At 52.8% G+C, this 20,656-nt stretch overlaps 7 protein-coding genes across 7 annotated transcripts; 1 reads left to right on the plus strand and 6 right to left on the minus strand.

Annotated features, from left to right (window-relative positions):
- Positions 1–381: 381 nt before the first annotated feature.
- BO66DRAFT_474614 (MYB DNA-binding domain protein) lies at positions 382–3,373 on the plus strand (the record flags this gene model as incomplete). The annotated part of the gene is made up of 2 exons (XM_025653154.1): positions 382–436; positions 597–3,373. 2 exons carry the CDS (start codon positions 382–384, stop codon positions 3,275–3,277), a joined length of 2,736 nt encoding a protein of 911 aa, XP_025499823.1. The 3' UTR covers positions 3,278–3,373.
- A 478-nt stretch (positions 3,374–3,851) lies between these two features.
- On the minus strand, positions 3,852–8,793 carry BO66DRAFT_382401 (putative UDP-glucose:glycoprotein glucosyltransferase; the record flags this gene model as incomplete). The annotated part of the gene is made up of 5 exons (XM_025646008.1): positions 8,419–8,793; positions 7,993–8,346; positions 7,100–7,931; positions 6,790–7,050; positions 3,852–6,734 (listed from the first exon to the last, which is right to left on the minus strand). The coding sequence occupies exons 1-5, from the start codon at positions 8,568–8,570 to the stop codon at positions 3,852–3,854; spliced, it is 4,482 nt and encodes a 1,493-aa protein (XP_025499824.1). The 5' UTR covers positions 8,571–8,793.
- An 844-nt stretch (positions 8,794–9,637) lies between these two features.
- BO66DRAFT_192772 (uncharacterized protein) lies at positions 9,638–11,612 on the minus strand. The gene is made up of 2 exons (XM_025642464.1): positions 10,612–11,612; positions 9,638–10,557 (listed from the first exon to the last, which is right to left on the minus strand). Exons 1-2 carry the CDS (start codon positions 11,194–11,196, stop codon positions 9,814–9,816), a joined length of 1,329 nt encoding a protein of 442 aa, XP_025499825.1. The 5' UTR covers positions 11,197–11,612; the 3' UTR covers positions 9,638–9,813.
- Positions 11,613–12,572: 960 nt separating this feature from the next.
- BO66DRAFT_192788 (uncharacterized protein) lies at positions 12,573–13,016 on the minus strand. The gene is made up of 2 exons (XM_025642465.1): positions 12,715–13,016; positions 12,573–12,654 (listed from the first exon to the last, which is right to left on the minus strand). The coding sequence occupies exons 1-2, from the start codon at positions 12,901–12,903 to the stop codon at positions 12,628–12,630; spliced, it is 216 nt and encodes a 71-aa protein (XP_025499826.1). The 5' UTR covers positions 12,904–13,016; the 3' UTR covers positions 12,573–12,627.
- A 2,715-nt stretch (positions 13,017–15,731) lies between these two features.
- Positions 15,732–16,019, minus strand: BO66DRAFT_395007 (uncharacterized protein). Its single transcript, XM_025648125.1, has one exon. It carries the CDS (start codon positions 15,998–16,000, stop codon positions 15,755–15,757), a length of 246 nt encoding a protein of 81 aa, XP_025499827.1. The 5' UTR covers positions 16,001–16,019; the 3' UTR covers positions 15,732–15,754.
- BO66DRAFT_474617 (zinc finger MYND domain-containing protein) lies at positions 15,732–17,124 on the minus strand. The gene is made up of 3 exons (XM_025653155.1): positions 17,091–17,124; positions 16,737–16,885; positions 15,732–16,679 (listed from the first exon to the last, which is right to left on the minus strand). The coding sequence occupies exons 2-3, from the start codon at positions 16,761–16,763 to the stop codon at positions 16,080–16,082; spliced, it is 627 nt and encodes a 208-aa protein (XP_025499828.1). The 5' UTR covers positions 16,764–16,885; positions 17,091–17,124; the 3' UTR covers positions 15,732–16,079.
- Positions 17,125–17,796: 672 nt separating this feature from the next.
- On the minus strand, positions 17,797–19,526 carry BO66DRAFT_395008 (alpha/beta hydrolase). The gene is made up of 4 exons (XM_025648126.1): positions 19,268–19,526; positions 19,071–19,209; positions 18,894–19,002; positions 17,797–18,828 (listed from the first exon to the last, which is right to left on the minus strand). The coding sequence occupies exons 1-4, from the start codon at positions 19,454–19,456 to the stop codon at positions 18,024–18,026; spliced, it is 1,242 nt and encodes a 413-aa protein (XP_025499829.1). The 5' UTR covers positions 19,457–19,526; the 3' UTR covers positions 17,797–18,023.
- Positions 19,527–20,656: the final 1,130 nt, after the last annotated feature.

The following is a 20,656-nucleotide window of genomic DNA, read 5'->3' on the forward strand; positions in this document are numbered from 1 at the left end:
CCAGAGCAGAAGTAAAGCGCGAAAAAATGGTGGTGAAGAAGCGGACCGCGTAAAAAATTGGCGCCCGCCCACCTCGCTCGTTGCTGGAGGAGAGAGTGAAAAAATAAAAATAAAAAACTTCACCTCCGGAATTTTCCCTTCCATACTTGGGAGAGAATTATTGACACCCACCTCTCTTAACTACTCTAAATTTGCCTGTTCCCCTTGCCCTCCTTCATCCCTGTTGTTAATTGTCTGTTCTCATTCACCGCCCTTCAAAATCCCTTTCGAAGCTTTTGTTAAAGCTTTCGTCACAAATTGCCAACTGGTTAGTTTTTTTTTCCGTGCTCCCTTCCCCTCCAGTCAGTGTCTCTCCCTCCCTTCTATCTATAAAAACAAACGATGGGTCTCTCATCTTCCCAGCCTGCGCCTGAGACTACAAACGGGCCCAACGAGGGTATGTACCTGCTCTTGAATGGACTGGATCGATTCAACATGTGCATAACACCTCACGCGCTCCGTCACTGTTACTCAGTAGCTCAATACAAAAGAGAGAAAAAAAGCCTTAATCCTCCGAAACTGAAACCTGACTGACATGATTTTCCCCCAATGAACAGTAGACATCATTGAGATCTCTTCGAGTTCTCCTCCATCCCCCCCGTCCGTGCTCAATCAAGCCAAGCGACTTCTGCAATCGGACGCCGATGAGATGATGGCGTCTGCCAAGCGCAAGAGAAACAGCACGGCCTTGAATGCCACCACCCCCAATGCCGGAGGGAGAGCCGGCTTCGTACCTCAGACCCCTCGAACACCTCTCACAAACTCATCTTCCCACCCCGCGAAGCGCAAGAAGGTTGGGGGCGGTGAGTCATCAAAGAAAAAGAATAAGAAGCAGCAGCAGCAGCAGCAGCAGCAACAACAAGAACGCGAGGAATCGCAAGAGCTTCCGTACATCAGCAGCCCGGTTTCCACCAAGCGGATCTCCACCACGATCGCGACCAATGGCCACCACCACAATCACCATGATGCGGCTCCGGTGTCAGGGACCCCCGAACCCGAGATCCCGATCGATCCAGCCCTGCGAGGCGAGCCCGTCGCCATCCAGAAACCCCAGGACCAGGACCACGAGATGCAAGATGCCGACCGGACCGAAGCCTCGACCCCCGGGACTGGGACTCAAGGAGATGTGACCGGCGCATCATCTGGGCCCAGCGCCCCCTCGGTCCGGCCGAAGAAGGGTCGCCGCCCTCAAGAGAAGGAGAACGAGAGCAACAGCAGCCAGACCACCAGCGGGAAGACGGGCTTCTTTTCACCCGACGAAATCCAGAAGCTGGAGGCCTTCAAGCTGGACTTCTGCACCAGCAACGGCGTGGAGGCGGACACGTTCGACATGATGGTGCAGCACTCCGTGCGGGATGGGCAGGAACAGTGGCCGGTGCACACCGACATCATCACGAAGACGCAGTTCTGGCAGAATATCTACGAAACCATCCCGGACCGGGACAAGAGATCCGTCTACCGCTTCATGCGCCGCCATTTCCAGTGCTCCTCCCAGAAGCCCCACCACTGGACCCACGAGCAGGACGAGGAGCTCATCTCGCTGCACAGGCTACACGGCGCCAAGTGGGCGTACATTGCGAAGATGATTGGCCGCAGCGACGACGATGTCGTCCAGCGGTGGAAGAACCGGCTGCAGCATCGCCGCACGATGAACCGCGGTCCCTGGTCGGAGCAGGAGGTGCAAGCCATGATGGACGTTCTGCAAGAGGTCTGGCATACCATGAAAGCTACTGGGGTCGATGTTGGCCAGGATGTTTACGAGTTGGACGAGGTCTACATCGCTTGGGGAGTGGTCAGCGACAAGATGAACAACTGCCGTTCTCGCCAGCAGTGCGCGGACAAGTGGCGGAAGCTCAGGGCCAAGGTCTTGAACCAGCGCAGTAAGGAAAATCCCGATGCGTTTCATGACTCGGCGGTTGCGACAAAGTCAGGTGGCAGCCGCCGGAGCAAGTCACGGGCCGTGAGTACCCCTCAGCAAAAGCCTGATACGAAGTTCAAGAGCCAAGAGTTCGTGGAGTCGGAGGTGGAGGAGTCGGAGGAAGAGGAAAACGAGGAACAAGAGGAAGAAGAAGAAGAAGAAGAAGAAGAAGAAGAAGAAGAAGAAGAGGACGAAGAAGAGGACGAAGAAGAGGAGGAGGAAGAGGAGGAAGAGGAGGAGCAAGAGGAAGAGGAAGACGAATCAGCCGAGCCAGAAGTTCCCATCAAGTATGAACGGCACTCAATGGAACTGGATGATGCACACGTGTCACCACCATTGAAACAGCCCACTGGGGCCATCCGTCACATCACGAACACCGACTCGCGGGAGGATTCCGCTGCCACTGAAAGTGACGATGATTTAGTCGATCGGGCCATCAAGCCGGAGCGCAGACAAAACTCCTCTCCGGAGTCAGAGGGGGAGGAGGAAGAGGAGGAAGAGGACGAGTCGCCTAGCCCTGACTCCAAACGGGATGTCAAGCCCAACCTTCGCGACGAAGAGGTCGAGAGCGAAAGCGGGAGCGACAGCGACGGCGACGAGAGCGAAGAGGAGAACTATTCCACTCCACCCAGTGGGCAGAAATCCGCCAACCTCAAAGTCACCTCCCCGAGAACCGTCACCAAGTCATCCCAACAACGGCATCAAGGAAGCACCATCAAGCCCCGAAGCCCCGTAGCGGTGGCCATTAAATCCAGAAAGTCGCCGTCCCCAACTGCCTCCGCCTCTTCATCCGAGGACGAAGAAGGGGAAGATGATGATGATGAAGAGGAAGAGGAATCCGGACGCAGCGACAGCGAAACGAGCAGCACCGGCGGCGACTGGCCCGCCAAACCCGTCGCCACCAGCCCTAACGCCCGCAAACCCTCCACCAAGACCAACTCCTCACCCAACACCACCGCCAAGCGCACCACCACCACGAAACCCCCCAAACCCGAACCCGAGTCCGAATCCGAGCCCGCCTCCTCCTCCGAAGAAGACTCCCCCGCCCCCAAGCAAGAACTCCCAAGGCCCTCCATCCCCACGCGCCCCTCCTTCGGCTCCAGCTCCCAACCCACCCGACCCCCAGGCCAACGCCTCAGCGTCAAGGAACTCCGCGACGCCAGCCTCAGCAAGGCGAACAGCAAACTCAAGGCCCCCAATCCCAGCACGCTGAGCGGCATAATGTCCGACGCGAAGTCGCGGGCCAAATCCGATTCATCCGATGATGATGACGATGAATCCTCATCCTCAGACTCGGATGCGGATGCGGATTCCGAGTAAAAAGGTTCCGTTCGTTTTGCGTGGTGTGTTTGTGGTCTTGAGTCGGGCGTGCTGGGGTGGTTGTATCTTCGTTTGCGAGTTTCAAAATGTATTTCGGGGATGGTGGGAGGGAGGAGCCGGGTAGGGGAGGGGGAGAAAGGGGAAGATGAAGATGGAGATGAAGATGACGTTCCATTGAGGTGAATAATTTGTTAGTTGCCATAGGTTATGAATTTGAGATGGATGGAGTATGGCACATGCTATCTATGTCCATGGTGTTTTCGTACGATTACTTATGTAGTGGGGGATGGTAGAATGTGCTGGGTAAATGGTGATCTAGCGTGTTTGCTAGCTAGTTGGGACATGTACTGTACATTGGCATGTCTGCATGTCTGTGTGCCTTTCTCGGTTTCGAGGGGTTGTGTCGACACCTTACTTAAACAAACCACATGCTTATGCTATCCCCGGGAATGGTAGCTCAAACTAAGGAAGGATCAGGATCATGAAGATACATGGAGTCAATCGTCTTATAGGAAAGAAAGAGAAGATACCGATGGCAATGCTATACGCTTATACAATACAACATACCCTACACCTAAAGCTCATCTTTATCCCACCCAGCACCAGCCTCCGCCTCCGCCTCCACTTCTTCTTCACGGACATCCTGCACCTCCACCCGGACTCTCTTCTCCAAGGCGGCGATCTCCTCATCGTACACGGTCCACTCGGGGACCTGCCGGCGGGCCCGCTCGAGCTTAGGCTCCTTGGTCAGCGGGTTGTTGCAGAGGTCGATGGTGCGGGCCTGGGCCAAGGACTCGTCGGAGCACCAGGTCTCGCACCACAGCCACTCCTGCGGCAGGCTCTTGATGGGGATGTGGTGCTGCATGTGGTTGGGCAGGTCCTGGTCGAGGTTACTGAGACTGCCGGGGTCGGCAGAGAGCATCTGGTACTGGCCGCGGAGGCGGTCGCCGGCGGCCAGGGCGCGGAAGCGGCTGAGATCGACGACGTAGAGGGCCGAGATGTGGTAGGGCTGGCCCCGGAGGAAGTTCTTCCAGTAGCCTTGCTTCCAGAAGCGGAAGCCCTCCATCTCGTGGCGCGAGTCGCACATGGGCGTGAAGCCGTAGGGCGCGCCCTCCAGGTCTAGCGAGACGAGGTCGTACATGTCGGTGCGCACGACCTGGTCCGCGTCCACGAAGATCACCTTGTCCAGACTCAGCGGGAAGAGGACGTCCAGGAACAAAATTTTGTAGCCCCAGATCTCGCGCTGCTTCTCCGTCTGCGCGCGCAGCCAGTGCGGCCACTTGTAGGTCACCATCTCGTAGGAGAAGCCGTACTCGGCCGCCAGGTGCGGCAGGAAGGACTTGAATGACGGGGAGAGGAATTGCTCGATGAACCAAAACTTGACCGTGTGCTCCGTGTTGCGCATGACCGAGACCATCATGATGTTGAGCATGCGCTCGTAGAGGTGGCCGCTAGCGACGGAGAAGATGTTGATGTCCGCTTGTTTGCCGCCCGCCACGTCCTTGGGGGAGCCGTTGATCCCCACGCTGGAGAGAACGCCGGAGGCAAAGTTGAGGCCCTTGGAGACGTAGTCCATCGCGCTGCCGGATTTAATGCCCGTCTCCAGCACGTCTTCCATCTCCTGACCCTTCTTGCGGGAGAGGCGGGGGAAGAGTGTCTTGCCCTGGAAGGAGAGAAGGGCAACCTCGTTACTAGTGTCGTCGTTGGGATAGAGGCTGTACCCCTCGTTCCCGAGGCTGTCAAGTTGGAAGATCCGTTCGCTGCGGCCGGGTTTCAGGTTGATGGTCCACAGGCCCGGCTGAGCCTTGAATTGGAAGTAACCCAGATTGGCCATGATGATGGTGTCGGAGATTTGAGGGCTTTCCTCTGTCCCCAGAATGAGCTGCACTCCCCTCGGTGCCGTCTTCATAGTAAGATCCCGTGAGTGGCCTTCAATCAGAATGTGCTCCAGAGCGTAGATTGCGTCCACGTTTGTACCCTCTTTAACCGAGCTCAGCTTGATGTTGTCAAGGTCGTACACGGATTCCTTCGGAGCCACAAGCCACGAAGTGGGAACGTCCATGCCCAATGTTAGAAGCGCCTCAACAGGTACACCGGAGAAAGAGGCGGTAGGACGAGCGACAGATCCATCCTGGCTGAACGAGGGCTCCGAGTCTAGCACGTAGCGATAAAACCGCTTAGTGGGCAGCTCCTGCAGTTCATCCCGGGGATTCAGGACGAGCCGCATTCTGACGTTGGCCAGGTCCGAGAGTACCTTTAGAATGGGCAACCACTTCTGAGCGACTTCAGATGTCGGGTCGATAGAGGCTACAATAGTAATTACAGGATCCTCCGAGTTAGAGACCGTGATTGTAGAGCGAGCGTTGTCCCACCGCTCAAACAAGTTGACGCGGATGTCGGGTGTCGATTCGTAAATACCCTCCGGCACGTCGGAAACGGTAGAAAGGGCTGCCAGAGAGGTCAGTTTAGCAAGGGTAAGGGGGCCACTGAGCTTCGCGCCGAAACCTAATGCTTCGGCAGCCTTGGCAACAGGAGCTATACGCTTCTGCCTCTCATAAGCCAGTAGCTGGTCCACATCGTCTGAAGTCAGCGCCACGTCGACTGGCACTTCAATGACTCTTCCATTGATGATGATTGCATTTGCACCCGAGGAAAGTCCAAGGCCTTTGACCAGAGGCTGGTGGGCACACCAGAAGCTTTCAGCCTCCTGCTTATCTTCACGAGACCATAGGTCGGTTCCTGTGAGCTCTTCCAGTAGCTTTGCGGCATCAACATCATCTTTCTTTTTCCACTTCTTCAGATAACGATGGATAGTATAGGATCCAGTCCAGATAGACGAGTTTGCACCAACGTTGTGAAGGAGCAGTATTTCAGCTTCATCGTGATTCTTGAGGCTCCCAAGCGCTGCGCTCAGTAAGTTGAAGCCGGATTCATCGCTGAAGTCGCCCGCTACGATCACATGACTGCTAGCAAGGGCATTGGCCTGGGTTGATGGAATGCGAGGGAGAGATCCGAGAAGCTCGCCATACGTCTCTGCGACTTGCGCCATGTCCACAATTCGAACGTCCTTTGGGTCTTCAGGGACAATGACAGGGTTACGTCTGTCAAAGGCATCGGAGAGGAAAAGGCCGGGTAACCATGTGTCTTCGGCAAGTTCCCCATCAGCGATCGACTGTTGAATTGCCTGGATATCCCGGCTGACCCTGGAGCTCAATTCCTGAGCCCAATTCTCATTACGAAGAATCGGGACGCCGTTCACAAACGAGTGTGACGCTTCTCCTGTGACACCCAGACGTTTCAAGTATTCACTAGTCCGGCTCACTATAGTGTCCACGGCATCGTTCTTGAGCACTTCATCCAGAGACAAGGATTGCTTATCGGGGCGAGCAGTTCGGTCTGCGGTCGCAGCCTGAAAGGCTGTTTTGTCCGGGGAGCTTAACTTGTTCTTGGACACTGACTACATGAAACATTAATGGCTGGAAAGGAGAATTGTCTCGGGTACTGTTACTTACCGTTTCCAAATAGCTCATCAAGCTAGCCAGACCAAAGGTATCTTGCAGGTGATGAGCAACTTTGAGCTGCGCAATTGAGCCCGGGGAGAAAGTTGTCGGAACCAAGCCAAACCTCACGGGAATCTTGTTCTTCACAAAGACCTGGATGGACTTAACAATGAGGGTGGCATCATCGAGCTTGGCCAAATCAACCGGAATAACCACATTGTTAGCTTCACGACGGACAGACGGCAACTGGCCAGGGAATACACGTTGCATGTACTGACAATAATTAGCATCGTGTTCTCATCACTGGGAAAGGATTACCCACTCCACCGAGGTCGCTTGGCCACGATTCGTAGCGTGCATCCTTTTCAAGGTCGTTCAGCCACATGATCACACCGCCACCCTCGATCTCGTCCCGGTAGTTGTACCGCTGAGGGCCATCCTGAGCCATTGCCGCTGCCAGGAACTTGTGGGACAGCAGATCCACGGACTCACTGGCGGAGAGTCCAAGGTTGCGGAACTTCTCGATCAGCTTCCTCTCACGACGCAGATGGTCTAAGAGAGTGAAAGCATCGACCTGTCGAGCATCGATCTGAACACCATTGATCCACAAGGCATTGAATCCCGGGGGGAGCATCCGGAGCCGACTTGACTGGATGTCTTGCAAGAGTTCTTTGGTGACATTGTGGGCGGCAATCTTGGCCGAGTACTTGGGGAAGTCCTGCGACAGCTCGACCAGTGTATCCAGCGGGCTCTGGCTGTCCAGTACGTAGCCAACAGTGCCCGGACCGAGCCGTGATACTTCCGACGAGGACAGTGGTCTCAGGTCATCCAGATCATCTCCGTCCCCATTGACTGATTTCTTCGAGCCTGAAGCATCAGAGCTCCTCTCCTCAGCAGCCCTGTCGTCAATGACGATGTAATCTGTCCGTTTCAATGCAAGCTCGACACCATATCCCGACACGAACAGCGGACGCGAACTCCAGCGCTGCGGAGGCCTGTAACGTACTCGATACGAGAACTGGCCATCTCTGGCAAGAGCGGTCAGGGACTGGTGGAAGTCCTTGAACATCGGAGACGCTAGGTCGGCATAGAGGATCGCCGGTGGGAGGGAAGAATCTCCGAGAACGCGATCGAAGGGTAGCTCTGGAGGGTCACTAGAGATCAAAGCAGTTAGCTGCGAACCCTCACCATTCAATTCAGCGACATGAGGCAAACCTTGGACCCATCACACCCTGTTGGGCACGTTCCAGAGTAGAGGAGCAATACTGCTTTCCCTCCGCATGGACCCAGACCGGACAGACTGCGTCTTGGGCCGCCGCCAGCGAATGCTGGACCGAGGCATTATAGTATTGATAGTGTGCGGCGATACGAGGACTGGCAGATCGGATGGACAACGACAACTTGAAAGAGGAGAGTGCTTCCGGGGTCCTCAGGTGTCCGTCGGTGTGAATCACCTCCAGGAACCGATCATACAGCTCCTTGTCTGTCACGGCATCATCGAAAACTCCCTCGGCGATTCGGTCTAGTATCGGGAAATATGAAGTCGAGTTCTCCTCGGCAGCCGTTTCACTAGTTTAGTAGGTGAGCAGAGTGGTCAAGCAAGTTGGCTTTCGATAATCAAATCGGACGGGTTCCTCTCACAGTAGCTCTATAAGATAAGGTGCGGAATCGAAAGAAGCTTGGAGAGCGACATTCACGGAGGGCGTCGTCGCATGCACCAAGCAAGATAATGCAGAGGCAACGATGACGGAACTGAGTCGCCAGGAGGCGAACAACGCTGACCCCGACACCATCTCTGCAGCTGGCGGCAGAGAATAGGTGTCTTGAAAGGTGTAAACAAGTGTGAGCTAGCGAGCTACTCCCGATTTAACTAGCTAGCAAGCGGGCATCACGGGTGGGGATGTAAGCCCGATCTCGAAGAGCAGTCGCGACGAAAGTCTTCAATGAAGGAGCCAGCCTTCGGACATTCAGTCAAATGTTCGAAAAATCACTATCCAAAATTGAGATATGCAGAAGTTAACAAAGACATGAATAGTGCACTGCTTACATCTGGTCAAAGGATTCTGGCCACTTCGCGGGAGGAAGACAGCTGCTACGGCGGGCGCAGCGGCCAAACACGCAGGACTTCCGTGTCTTCTATCCTCGGCTCTCATTGGTGGGCTGGCTGTTGTATGGACTACCTAGTAGTACTACTATCATAGATGGATCCTTGATGTTGAGGGCAATGGGAATATAAGTGTACAGTACAATCAAGCATGGTCTTAATTATGCAGTCCCTTAACTTCAGAGTATGACCAAGGGCAAACGTCAGCCTCTTTCAAAATCCGCTCCCAATTCATCTCATCAGAGCTGTCAGGCAATGCAGCATCGCGAGGCCCACTTTGTATGGGAAGCACCCCCCCCTGGGAAAGACATAGGGAACGCTCGACCTTTGTGAGCACCTAAGGCAGTGAATTGAGGCCGATGGAAGTGTAAGGGATGTACTGCGGGGATCGCGTAAGCCAAGTTCGCTAATCAAATCCAGGCCTAACATTGAAGAATTGCTGCCAGAGGCTACGTCCGTAGACACCGTTTCATAACACAGAACAGGGATTGTAATTCTTGTGATCTCATTCCTTCATTAGATACATGGTCATAATCATTTGCTCCAGTCAATTTGATGACTTGAACTGCTTTTTTCTGCATTCTTTGCTTTTTTCTGCAGAAAATTCTGCGCTTTCCCAATGCCAATGAGAGACAGACTTCTCTCGAGATCGTTTCCGGAACGCCAGAAGTCGATCTATGCTAGCTCGAACCACATGAGATACTCAAAACACGAAGAAGAAACCTTAAGTAAACCTTATGCACCTGAAACCTTTTGACCGTCTTGAAAACGCCAACATGACTAACCTGATAGACTCCAAACATGTACCAGTAATGAAAGCATCCAGGCTTTTGTCTTTCCTGCTTTTGGTGTGGGGGAAAAGCATGTGGTAAAACGCTAAAATGAAAGAGAAAATAAGTGTGTGAACAAGTAGTAGTACTGCAACAAGAGCCTTAACGCGAGTCCGTGCTCGACTGCTTCGAATGGGCTTTCTTGCGGTTGGAGGCTTCCCACAGGAGCCGCCGGCGTTTCATTTCATCAATCTCAAAGAGTGACTCTTCTTCCGACCGACTGGGCACGTTTTCAGACCGCACCGCTAGAGCACTCGTGGATCTCATCTTCTTGAGACTTTTGACCTTGCCGGATTCGCCCAGCTTGCGAAGCTCGCGAGTCAGCCGCTCCAACGCAGAGCCCGATTTATGCCTGGTCGTGGGAGGTGGAGGCAGAGGTTTCTCGAGAATATCCTCGACTTCCTTGCTGCTCTCGCCCCCGGCGGCGAGAATCTTCTCCGCGGAGCCGAAACTGATTCCGGAGTCAACCTTGCGGCCTTTGTGACCACGGGTCTGAGATTCAGTACTCTCTTCAAAACTGGCGAGCCCAGTGACCGTGCTACAGTCATCGTAAATGTCCAAGGCCGCACGAAGGTAGCGATCGAGAACATCCCGGACTACAGGCCAGCCATTATCATCGCCGGGCAGTGCGCCCTGAACGATGATCTCGTTGAGCACTTCCGGGCCGTTGCGCCCCACAGCCGCAATGTACCTGAAGAAACCATCGCGCTGAGACCTCAGATGGTCAGGCGTCAGGTACGAGGTCGGAGGTACAGTTGCGTCGGTAACCGGGGGGAACAATGTGTTGAGCATTGCGATGCAATTGGCCTTGTTAAAAGGTTCCATCAACATCTCGTTGATCAGAGTCTAAAACGACCTTGTTAGCAAGAAGACAGCTGAGTGAGAATACGAGGCACATACCCAGCGACGCAAGCCAACATAGACTTGGGTGTAGAGAGCCTCGATGCGGCGACCGCGAGAGTTGAGGGACTCGAGCCAGGTGATCGCACCAGGGTACTTTTTGGCGAACTCGGACGACTCCTTCACATCCTCCGGCTCGACACCCAGTCGCTGCAAAGCGGCAGCAACCTCCTTCCGACGGCGGATTTCGAAATCTTTGAGGTAGTCCAAGGCGGTCAATGCCTGAGGGAAATCGACCTCTACCAATTGAGGGGTGAAGCAGCGACGCACAAAGGAGGTGACGAAGCTGGGAGGCAGGTTGCATGGCTGCGAGGGCAGACGGGAGATCTGGTGGCTCAATTGAGCCCGGAAATCAGCAGCGAGATCCATCGAGTCTTGAGAAGAGGACGAATTGGTCGGGCGGTGGAAGGCTGTTTCAGGCTGGCGGGTAGTTGAGGATGGCTGTTGTCTGGTGGGGTTGCAATTCAACGCATACATGGAACGCAACGGGATCTCGTAGGTACCAGGGTACCGAAGACAATGGTCGAAAATCCATGTCAAAGCGGAGCCATCGGGGGCATCAAGCGGTTCTTCGGTGCGTGCCATTGTTCGGGACGATGAGACAAGGTGGACGAGAATCGAGTATGGAGAAGAAATTGGATGTTTCCTATTGCTGAGGAACTACGAGATGCCGGATATAAGAATAGTCGTCAAACCAAAAGGCTGGGACCAGTCGGGAAGAAGAGGATAGTCAAGGGGGTGTTGTGTGCGACGTGATGGTTCGTGCAGGTGATCAAAAAGGGCAAGAGTTGCTCGCAATGACGGCTGGCATCAAATGCGTGTAACGTGTCTTTCCATAGCACGGATATGCGCTTGGAGATCGAGCGATCAGTGATGCAGAGTCTCCTTGGCCAGGGAGACAGGAGCAGATATCCCTTCGGTTTCTGATGTGTGAGGGGCAACCGTTCCTATGGGAATCCACCGGGCTGATCAGGTTGTTGCGCGGGGAGCTGATGAAACCCGTTTAGCTTTCTTTGTGAAGTTCTTGGCTATTGGGTAATTTGGAAGTCGAAGGCCAGACCGAGGATGAGCGAAGATCCAGAATCGGGCAACGGGGGAAGAGATTGATAGAGATGGCAGTTGGTTGCACAAGCGGGTATCGAGTTCCCGGATAAGGTTGCTTTCAAGCAAACAAAATAGACAAAATTGTGCGGTGGAAGCTCCGATGTAGCTAGGAGCAATATTCAACGTCTAAGTAGGTAGGTACTTTTGGAGTTTAAACTTTGGATGGGTCACGAGTGATGTTAAGGAATTTGACAGCTAGCTTGTTGGATTCAACAGAGAAGGAAATCAGTAGAGAGTGAGGTGTAAGCAACGAACGGAGGCGAACAAGGGGAGGAATAGGAGGATAGGGAGGCGAAGGCGTGAAGTGTGATGTGTTAAGGATTGAACTGAAGAGATCGATAGAGAAAGGAAGGTAAAGGTATGATGTCTGTCTGTCTGTCTAGATGTCTGGAACAAAGGAGGACAGACGATCGAGAAGGGGTCGGGGACTTAAAGAACGAGGAGGTGGATGAGAGCAGAGGGAGTGAACTAGTGTAGGAAGTGGAGAAGACGTTGTCTGGGCAGAGCGAGCGAGACTGTAAGAAAGGAAAAGAGGAGAAGGAGGAGGTTGAAAGCCGTTCTACCGGTACGCGTAGCTCCAGCCTGGGCCGGTGCCAGTTGCCAGGTGGTGGATCCAGTGGGCAAAAAAAGGGTCGGGCCAGTCACGGGCTATCATCCCATTCCCGGGCAAGTGCAATTCCCTCGGGCTCCTCCTCTCCTCTTCCTCCAGGATCGATCAATCAATTAATCCCGGTTCCATGGATGTCTCTCCTGCTCTAATCTATTCTTGTTTAGTATATCTGGTGTTATTATTTTTATTATGATATTATTATTTCACAGCAATGTATATATGAGAACGGAGGAGTACTTAGTGCATAGGACTTCCACTCTCCGGTCCTTGCTCCGAACCACCCGCGTGCCTGGACTGCTTGTCTATCTCTTTGTCTGACTTGGACTGAACTGTGTGTCTCTTGTTAACACCCTCTGTCTACCGAGTGCACATCCCAATCAAATCCTTACCCGAGGATCAATCAACCCACGGTGCGAATGCGACAAGAAAAAAAAACAAGCAAGAACAAAAATAGGCAAAAGATTAACCACTCTCCCTTCCCGTCCGCAGGTCCTTTTGCCTCGGATGCACACTGGCCACAAGCTGCATAAGGTATGTGCAGTAGTGTGCAGTGAGAGCAGCAGTATAAGCAGCAGCATGAGCAGCAAGTAAGCCAGGCTTCCGCGTAAGTGCGTCCGGGCTCCTTTTCAGCGGAACTGGACCGATCGGAAAAGACGACGATAGAGAACTAAACCAAACCAAAACAAACCCCTCTCTCTCTCCTCTTCTCCTGCCCCGACCGAGGCTCTCAGGTCTCAACTCACCTCGCTCCTCACTCGGAGAACCGATGATGATTGATGAGACTACGGTAGACTAAAACCCGCCCTAAAAAAGGACTAGAGGGGCCGATTTTGTTAGGCCCAAAACAGGCGGACGGTCTGGAAATTGAGCCCAGGCGTTCCTGCGTGCCCGGTCGGTGGCTGTGGGGAGGAGGACGAGAACGCACGCAGGGAAGGGGAAATTTTTCTTGTCTCGCCGCACTGATTTATTTGCCGCACAAAAAATAGGCACACGACTGACCTGGACGCGGGACTTTTTGGTCACGCTTTGCATTGCAATTTTTCCTTCGAAGGGGCGACTTTTCTCCGTGGGAGGCAGGCAATCAAATCGTATCTGGTGACATCCCGATTACCTTCTCTGCCAGTCACTCAGCCTCCAGATCATCCCACGGACAGAGGACTCAGGATAAAGGAATCCGGTAGACTAGGCTGTCCTCTAGCGTGGGCGTGCCTGTCAATCCAGGTGTCAGGCTCCTTCAATTGAGGGTCCCGACGGTGACTTTCTGGGACTACCGGTGGGTCTCTCAGTCAGGACACGCAATCTATTCACGATGGGAGAGACAGTGAATCCCCACACAGCAAGACACACACACACACACACACACACACAGCATAAGGCGATGACAATCTCAATCGTCGTCAATATAGACACGGATCACGAAGTTTCAAAATAGCATCGCGAGTTGCGTCATACACTGATGAGGCTCATAGATATTGCGTAGGTCAAGTGGCACAGATCAGAAACCCTAAAAGCAAAAGGAGCTGTCGGCAAGACAGTCTGTTTGTGTTGTGTTTTCAGTTCTGATCTCTCCCTCTATCTCTGCGTGTGTCTCTCTGCCCCCTCCACTCAGTCATCCTCCACCGTGAGGACGGCGCGACCCGATTTGTCTGCTATTGTTTCTGACCTGAAACATACTCGGTCCCGACCGTAGGAGTCCGAAAGCGATGGGCGATGTGTAATGAGGTGGATGCTTACTCTACTCCATTCCGAAGAGTTGAACCATCGCTCCGTGCACGAGGCTACAGCTCGTCTCACTTACTCCGTAGGTCAATTGGGCGACAAAAGTACTGACTTGCTGTCCAGGACTCCAGTTGAGGGCTATGCCATCCAGACCGGTGGAGCGACAAATCCACAAACACCACGAGATGCATAGATCTAGACAAGACAACCCCCTCCCCCTCTCAACCTCCTGCAGCCCCTCTTCAGCTACTGAGCACAACCATGACCCAAAATCATCAAAACCTCCCTTCTGCGATCGGGGAGTCCCCCCCCCCCCCCGTCGGCCCCCGTCCAATCCTTGCATTGACCCGATCGAGATGGTACCCATCTGCATCAACTAAGCAGTATGTACATTAGTAGATTACTTTAGTCCCACGAGGGGCACGTCCGCAGCAATAAGATCCCCGATTGGAAGTCGAGACGAAGAAAAAAAAAGCAAGCAACATCGCGAAAATCAGTCTGTCAGTGACAGATAGACAGACAGTCTTCACGCAGCGTGACTCACTTTCACATGGTAGCTACAGCATCGAACAATGACATATTGATAGTCCGTTCTGCCTTCCCAATTCCCCTAGATCCCGAGCCGAGCAGTATTATGGGTCCCCATGGTGAGGATGATCATCGTCATCACCAACGGGAAGTCTTCCTGAGTCTCTCGGCGTTCAACCCTGAGACAGCGATGGATACTGTCGCCCTGGGACAAAGTCTAGTTACTTGTCGCAAGTAAACTCACAACCACCCGATCACACCCCCAAAACTGTAGAAACTTTATGAGTATTCGCTTGCCCAACGACTGGCGTACAAGCAAACAGTACGACTCAAACCCGATTCGCGAGTTTCGCTCATGATCGACACGGGGGGGAATCAACCCGACGGATGGATGATCCTCAGTAGCAGGAGCCGAAAAAGCCATCGCACTTGGCGCTCTCTTGCAGTATTCCTCGAAAATATTGCCTTCAGCTTGTACTTACTAACCTATGTAGCGGGCTGAAATCACAGATCGCACTAACAACGAATCGTGTAATCCATCTCTTTCACACCGCATGCCCGTCATCTGCACGAATACAGTACAGTACCTCCGGAGTGCATGAAAGTCTCCCCTTCGGAAGAACTCGACCCCCCATACTCCGCGTAGATCGCTCGGTTAAATTCTTCGCTGGCGTGCAACTACTAACTTTAGTCTGACGATATTCATCCAAAGGGTGGGAAAGGAAGAAGAAGAAAATATTCTTCAGCGAGTAAAAGAACAAAAGCAGCAATTGCTATTGTACTGCGTTGCTTTTTTCTTGACCTTGGAGCTGCAGGTCTTCAGGGTCCTTTCACACCGGACCTGTCGGTGAGACCGTGATTCAGCAGATGCAACTGAAACCAGGGACAAACTTACATGAGAACTCCCCAGGAAAACACTCGCGTGGGTGCATTTACCCTGATCGGTAGCTAAATGCAGGATTGAACTGCAGGTACAGATGGGCACTTGCACTTGCACTTGACTACCTTAGCTACTGCGATTAGAGTAGTAATATAGGTCGGTGAAGTAGGTACAGTAGTCGGTCATTGCTTTTCATTGCCATGAATATCACTGGATGCGAATGTTCAAGGCCCAGCGATCCTATGGGATCCCTTGCAGCGCGGTAGCAGATTGTACAAGGGGGACTGAAAAATAGGATGTCGTTAACCGCGCTTGAAGCGGGCCCCCTGGTCCCTGCTCAGCTGTATTTGAACCTGCACCTGCACCTGCACCTGCAAGCTGTGAAGAACGTGATAGAAGTTTATCGTACTGCACCTAACTAAGCAAAAGTTGTACTCCGTACTGCAGCCGGTTCGCATCTGAGGTTTCGGTCTAGACAGTGGCTGACACTCCACCCACCCACAAACCAGAGAGCCAAACAACAACAACAACAAAGTCCAGCACTCCATGCAGCATACTTGATCCCAAACCTCCAACCCCAAACCCCTATCGCCACCCCCCCTCTTCCCAAAAACCAAGACCCAAAAATCAAGGCATAGTCATCACGATCCTCGGGGGCAACATCTTCTCATCCAACCCGAACTTGGCCGCGATGCGCTCCCTCTCCCTCCTCTCCCGCTCCGCCTTCACATCCTCCACCGTCCGATAGTAACCCAGGGTGCGCGCCAGCTCCGTCGCCGAGAACGCCTCCTCGTAGTCATTCACATCGGTCGCCGAGGACCGCACCACCACCACGTCCCCGCGCACCCGTTCGCTCAGACACCTCGTCGCAGGGGGGTTGATAGGGAGGAGCTCTCCGGCCGCCGCCGCCGCGTACACGTGATAGTGCCAGTCGTTTGTCTTCTGGTGCGAGAAGAACGTGCCCGACTCGTAGACTGCGGTCCAGTTCAGTCGCGCCTGGATCTCCTGGCGCTCCTTGCCCCAGTCCCCGTAGGCGTCGAGGGGGAAGGGCTCGAGGTAGTGTGCGTCTTTGGGGGGTTGGTTTGGGTCAGTGGTGGTGGTGGTGTTGGTAGTGATGGGAAGGGCGCGGATCAGGAAGCACTTGTGCTTCTGGGCGCCGGCGCAGGTGCGGCGGTGGCCGCGCTTCCAGTCGGCCGCTTGGCAGGTCGACGAGCAGTAGCGGGCCTGCTGGCTGGGGTGTCAGCCGGAGCAGGGGAGGGTGCCGGGCTTTTGGCAGCTGGGGACGGTGCAGGTGGGTGTGGCGTCGGACATGTTGATTTTTATTCTTCGCAGTTTTTGGTTGGGTGTTGTTGAAACCAGCTGGTTGCGTTTGTGTAGATGCAAAGTAAAGGTAGGCTGTGCGTGCGCGCCGAGTACAAAAATTGATCTTGTATCTTTTGCGATTCTCTTCCCACTCAGTAAATCCTTGTTTTGATGGGTGCCAAGAAAGGCGGAGAGTATCCGTACAGCGGGAAAAAAATGTGAAACTGTGAGGTGGGAAAAGTCAATTGCAATATGTTGTTACTGCAAAGAACAGATCCGTCCACTGATCCAAGCGTTGTATACTGATAATTGAAAATCAGAGAAGAGTTTTCTTACCAAAGGCTTCAAATCAATATTCACTCAGTATAAGGCCTATGGCGCAAGAGCTTGAGGGCCTAGAATCAACACGGAGACTTGGTGGCCGGGTTTGTTGACAGCTGTATAGATTTGGTGCCGTGGTGGTTTTAGTGTCCGGTGCTAAGAACTTATTTGAACATTCCGGCCCAATCAGAGCGCACCTGGCGCAACAACTCAAAAGTAGAAGTATTTGATCGCGTACCGGTATACCTACTAGTAGTATGCTTGTCTTTGTTGTGCATCTTTACCTGGCCGGAGTCGTGCTTAATCAACTCATCTCTTCTAATAATCATTAACAGCGTAAAACATACATTTTATGCAATTCACGCCTGATGACGTAGCCGCCTCTGCAACATATATATTAAGACCTATCTGCAACCGAACAGGACCCCCCTCCTCAGCATGACAACATTTCAGGTTACTCAAGCGTATATAGAAGTCAGAGAAGCTGTTCGTATGTCCTATTCGGAAGCTTCTCCAGCAATCTCTCTGTAAACAAACTAGAAGAATGTTTATATAGGCCAGATGACCCAGAACACAGAATCGCTACACATTTGGAGACCGAGCACGGAGAATATGATCGCAATCGCCAAGCAAATCGGGGTAATGAGCGAAAATATGAAAGTTAGCTCATAGCCGGTAGAAGCAAAGCAAGTTAGTGTCATCGTTTCAGAATGCTATTGTATTCCCTATGGCTACCGGCGCCGAAGTTCAAGTGGAGTCCAACCCTCACGCCCTGTCAGTGACATGCGGGGGAGTCATTTCAGCGTAAGATCCCTGCCCACTGTCCGCTTATCTCCACTGACGATGCCCGCACTTGTTCTCCTCGATCGTCCCGATTCCCAAAATCTACTAGGGTACATGCTGACTGGTTGAAAGCTCGCACGCCCTAGAGCCTCCACATCCCCAAATTCAAAACTTAGACCGCTTAGGTAAAGCACCGATTTCCCTCTCCCATTGCCGGTCAACGCTGATCCGATCCAAATGGGGCACTCGTTCCCAGGCCTCGCGAAACCGTGAAACCTTCAACTCCCAAGCCGATAACCGAGCGGCAATGAAGGAAGCACTGGTCTCGGCACTTTCCCGAACACGCTCCATGGGAACCATATGACCGCAAGGAAGAACGACCTCTTGGACCAGTCCACGAGCCGCGCCGCCACTGCCTCCGACACCCGTGCCAGTACTCTCCACCTTCTCTCGACGAGCGGTCGACGAAGACAGATCCGACTTGTCTCCAAATAGATAGAGAACAGCGGGCTTCAGCTCCGGTAATCGCCGAAACATCCACGCGGGCTCGGGGCGATAGAATGGATAAGTTTTGTCGACGTCGTCGGGGTGCATTTCTTCCTCGGGATAGCCGCGAGGGAGACCGGATCGCTCGTCGATGTAAGACGGTCGCATGTAGTAGAAAAGCTCTTGTGCCTTCGTCGTAGTCAAGGTCACGGCCGACGGCCCGGTCTCCTCGGTAATGGGATACAGTGGCGTGGGGAGATCTCGGAGTCCGTACTGGATCCATTTCGCGAACACGCGGGGATCCCATGCCTGGTAGAATGGACTGGTCTGGAACTTTTCGATTGCTTGTTGACGTGAGGGCCATATGTCTCGTCGGTACGTGGACGCCTCGGCGTATTTGCGCCCGGGGTTCTCGCGCTGGATCACAGGATCGACCAAGACAAGACCCTCAAATAACGAGGGGTGGATCAGTGAGAGATGAGCTCTGGTACAGTTAGTAATATGGCTTTTGGATTGGAAGCGAAGAATGAAACCGTGATTTGAACTCACAGTTGCATCCCGCCCATGCTGTGACCGATCCCAATAAGCGGCTGCGGGATCTGGTCTTGGAACTGGTTTATCATGGAAAGAAGATCACGTCCGTGATCAAACCAGTCAGCTAGAAAGGGTATTTGATATTTAGTAAATTGGATCGCTTAGTGATATCCATGGAGCGAAAAAACTCACGATCATGACCTATAATTGCTTCATTTAAGATACCGCTCTGTCCCTGATGAGCAACATCCGCGATCCAAATGGATCGAATGCGTCTCTTGTGACTTCGGAGTACCTCGTGAATATCATCCCATAGAGGTTCATACAGTTCCTGAACCACGAATAAGTTGCGTAGAAAAGACAGCCCGATGAAGAAGATGTAGCGATACCTTTGGAAAACCATTTGCATGAGCCCCAATTATCGTGATATCTCCTTCTTGCGGAGAAGGGTTATCAAGTGGGATGTACTGCTTGACGGCAAGTTTCAGCTCATTCTCATGCCCGGCTTTCACAGCACCCAGACGCTCCCGGACATTCTGACACCGGGCTGTGTGCTCAACAACGCGAAAACGAGACATATATCTCCTGGTATATGAGACTACTTGGCTGATCGTTCGTAACCTCTGTGGCCTGTTCAGCATCATGGATATATGAGCAAGCAGAATCTATCCTGAGAGCTGGCCTGCAGAATAAACGGATGTATTTATCGCGTCCCCGCTAGAACTAGCCGAGGCAGACATTATGAGCCTGCTAGACTACCGACGTGCAGTCTTGGCATTTCCTCCTGCATCTTAGTTGATCTCTTTCTCCAATTTGGAGAAGTGGGAGACCCAGATATCCAGCGCTACATTGTGAACAATGGGATGCTCTCCTGCGCGGCATTGCCTCGATATCAGTCATGAATCTTTTTTTTTCGGGTCCGTTCATGGTGACTGAGATTGTGGACTAGATTCTCCTAGGTTATCAAGAGAAGTACATCACAGTACATCTCAGTTAATCTCGTTCGCTCCCGAAGCTGCCGCACGGACACGCAGTGTTGACAGTGCAAATCCACCAGCCTCGGCTGATGTGAGATGTGGTACTGTCTATGGTAACTGAGAACCATGTTTCAGAAGAAAATGTCATGAGCATATGAGCGCAGCAAAGGACGGAAATTGGACACAGGGAGAAGACGAAGCACGAGATTGCGCTTATGAGTCGGTTCTCCGAATTCCACAGTCGGCAATCGAGGCACAAAACATCATGGTAAAATAGTGACGCCACTAGGGGAGGCACGAGCACTGTAATGTAGACTATTGTCATCGGCGATAAATCCCTCATTCAATTTAGGAATCTGCTGCATGCTCCAAAAGATACGCAGATACGTATGTCCTCCCACCAGCCAGAAAGAATCGAACAGAGACATTGATCAGCACCTGCATGGCTTTTAGACGATGCTAGAATCTGCTGGTGCGGACACAAAGCGTTGATGTCATTACAAGACATGCAAAACATCTGCCACTTAACATGACCATATCATGAACTGAGTCAGGCAAGGCTTTTGATCAAGGAGTCTGCTCTGCAAGCCCTTTCTCGAAAGCAGCTGACACCTTTTATAACCGTGCATGCGGGGGAAGACTCACTCCGGGGAAAAGGAGGCTCTGTTCTATACCTTATACTATCCCGAAAATAGAGTTTGGCAATTTGCCTCATGCATTGCATCATGGATCATCAAACTATTTCGATTAGTGATGATCACCAACTCTGTGAGCAAGGAATTTTAACTCGTGGTTCGTGTC

Source organism: Aspergillus aculeatinus, assembly GCF_003184765.1.
Source record: "Aspergillus aculeatinus CBS 121060 unplaced genomic scaffold BO66scaffold_55, whole genome shotgun sequence".
NCBI lineage: Eukaryota > Fungi > Ascomycota > Eurotiomycetes > Eurotiales > Aspergillaceae > Aspergillus > Aspergillus aculeatinus.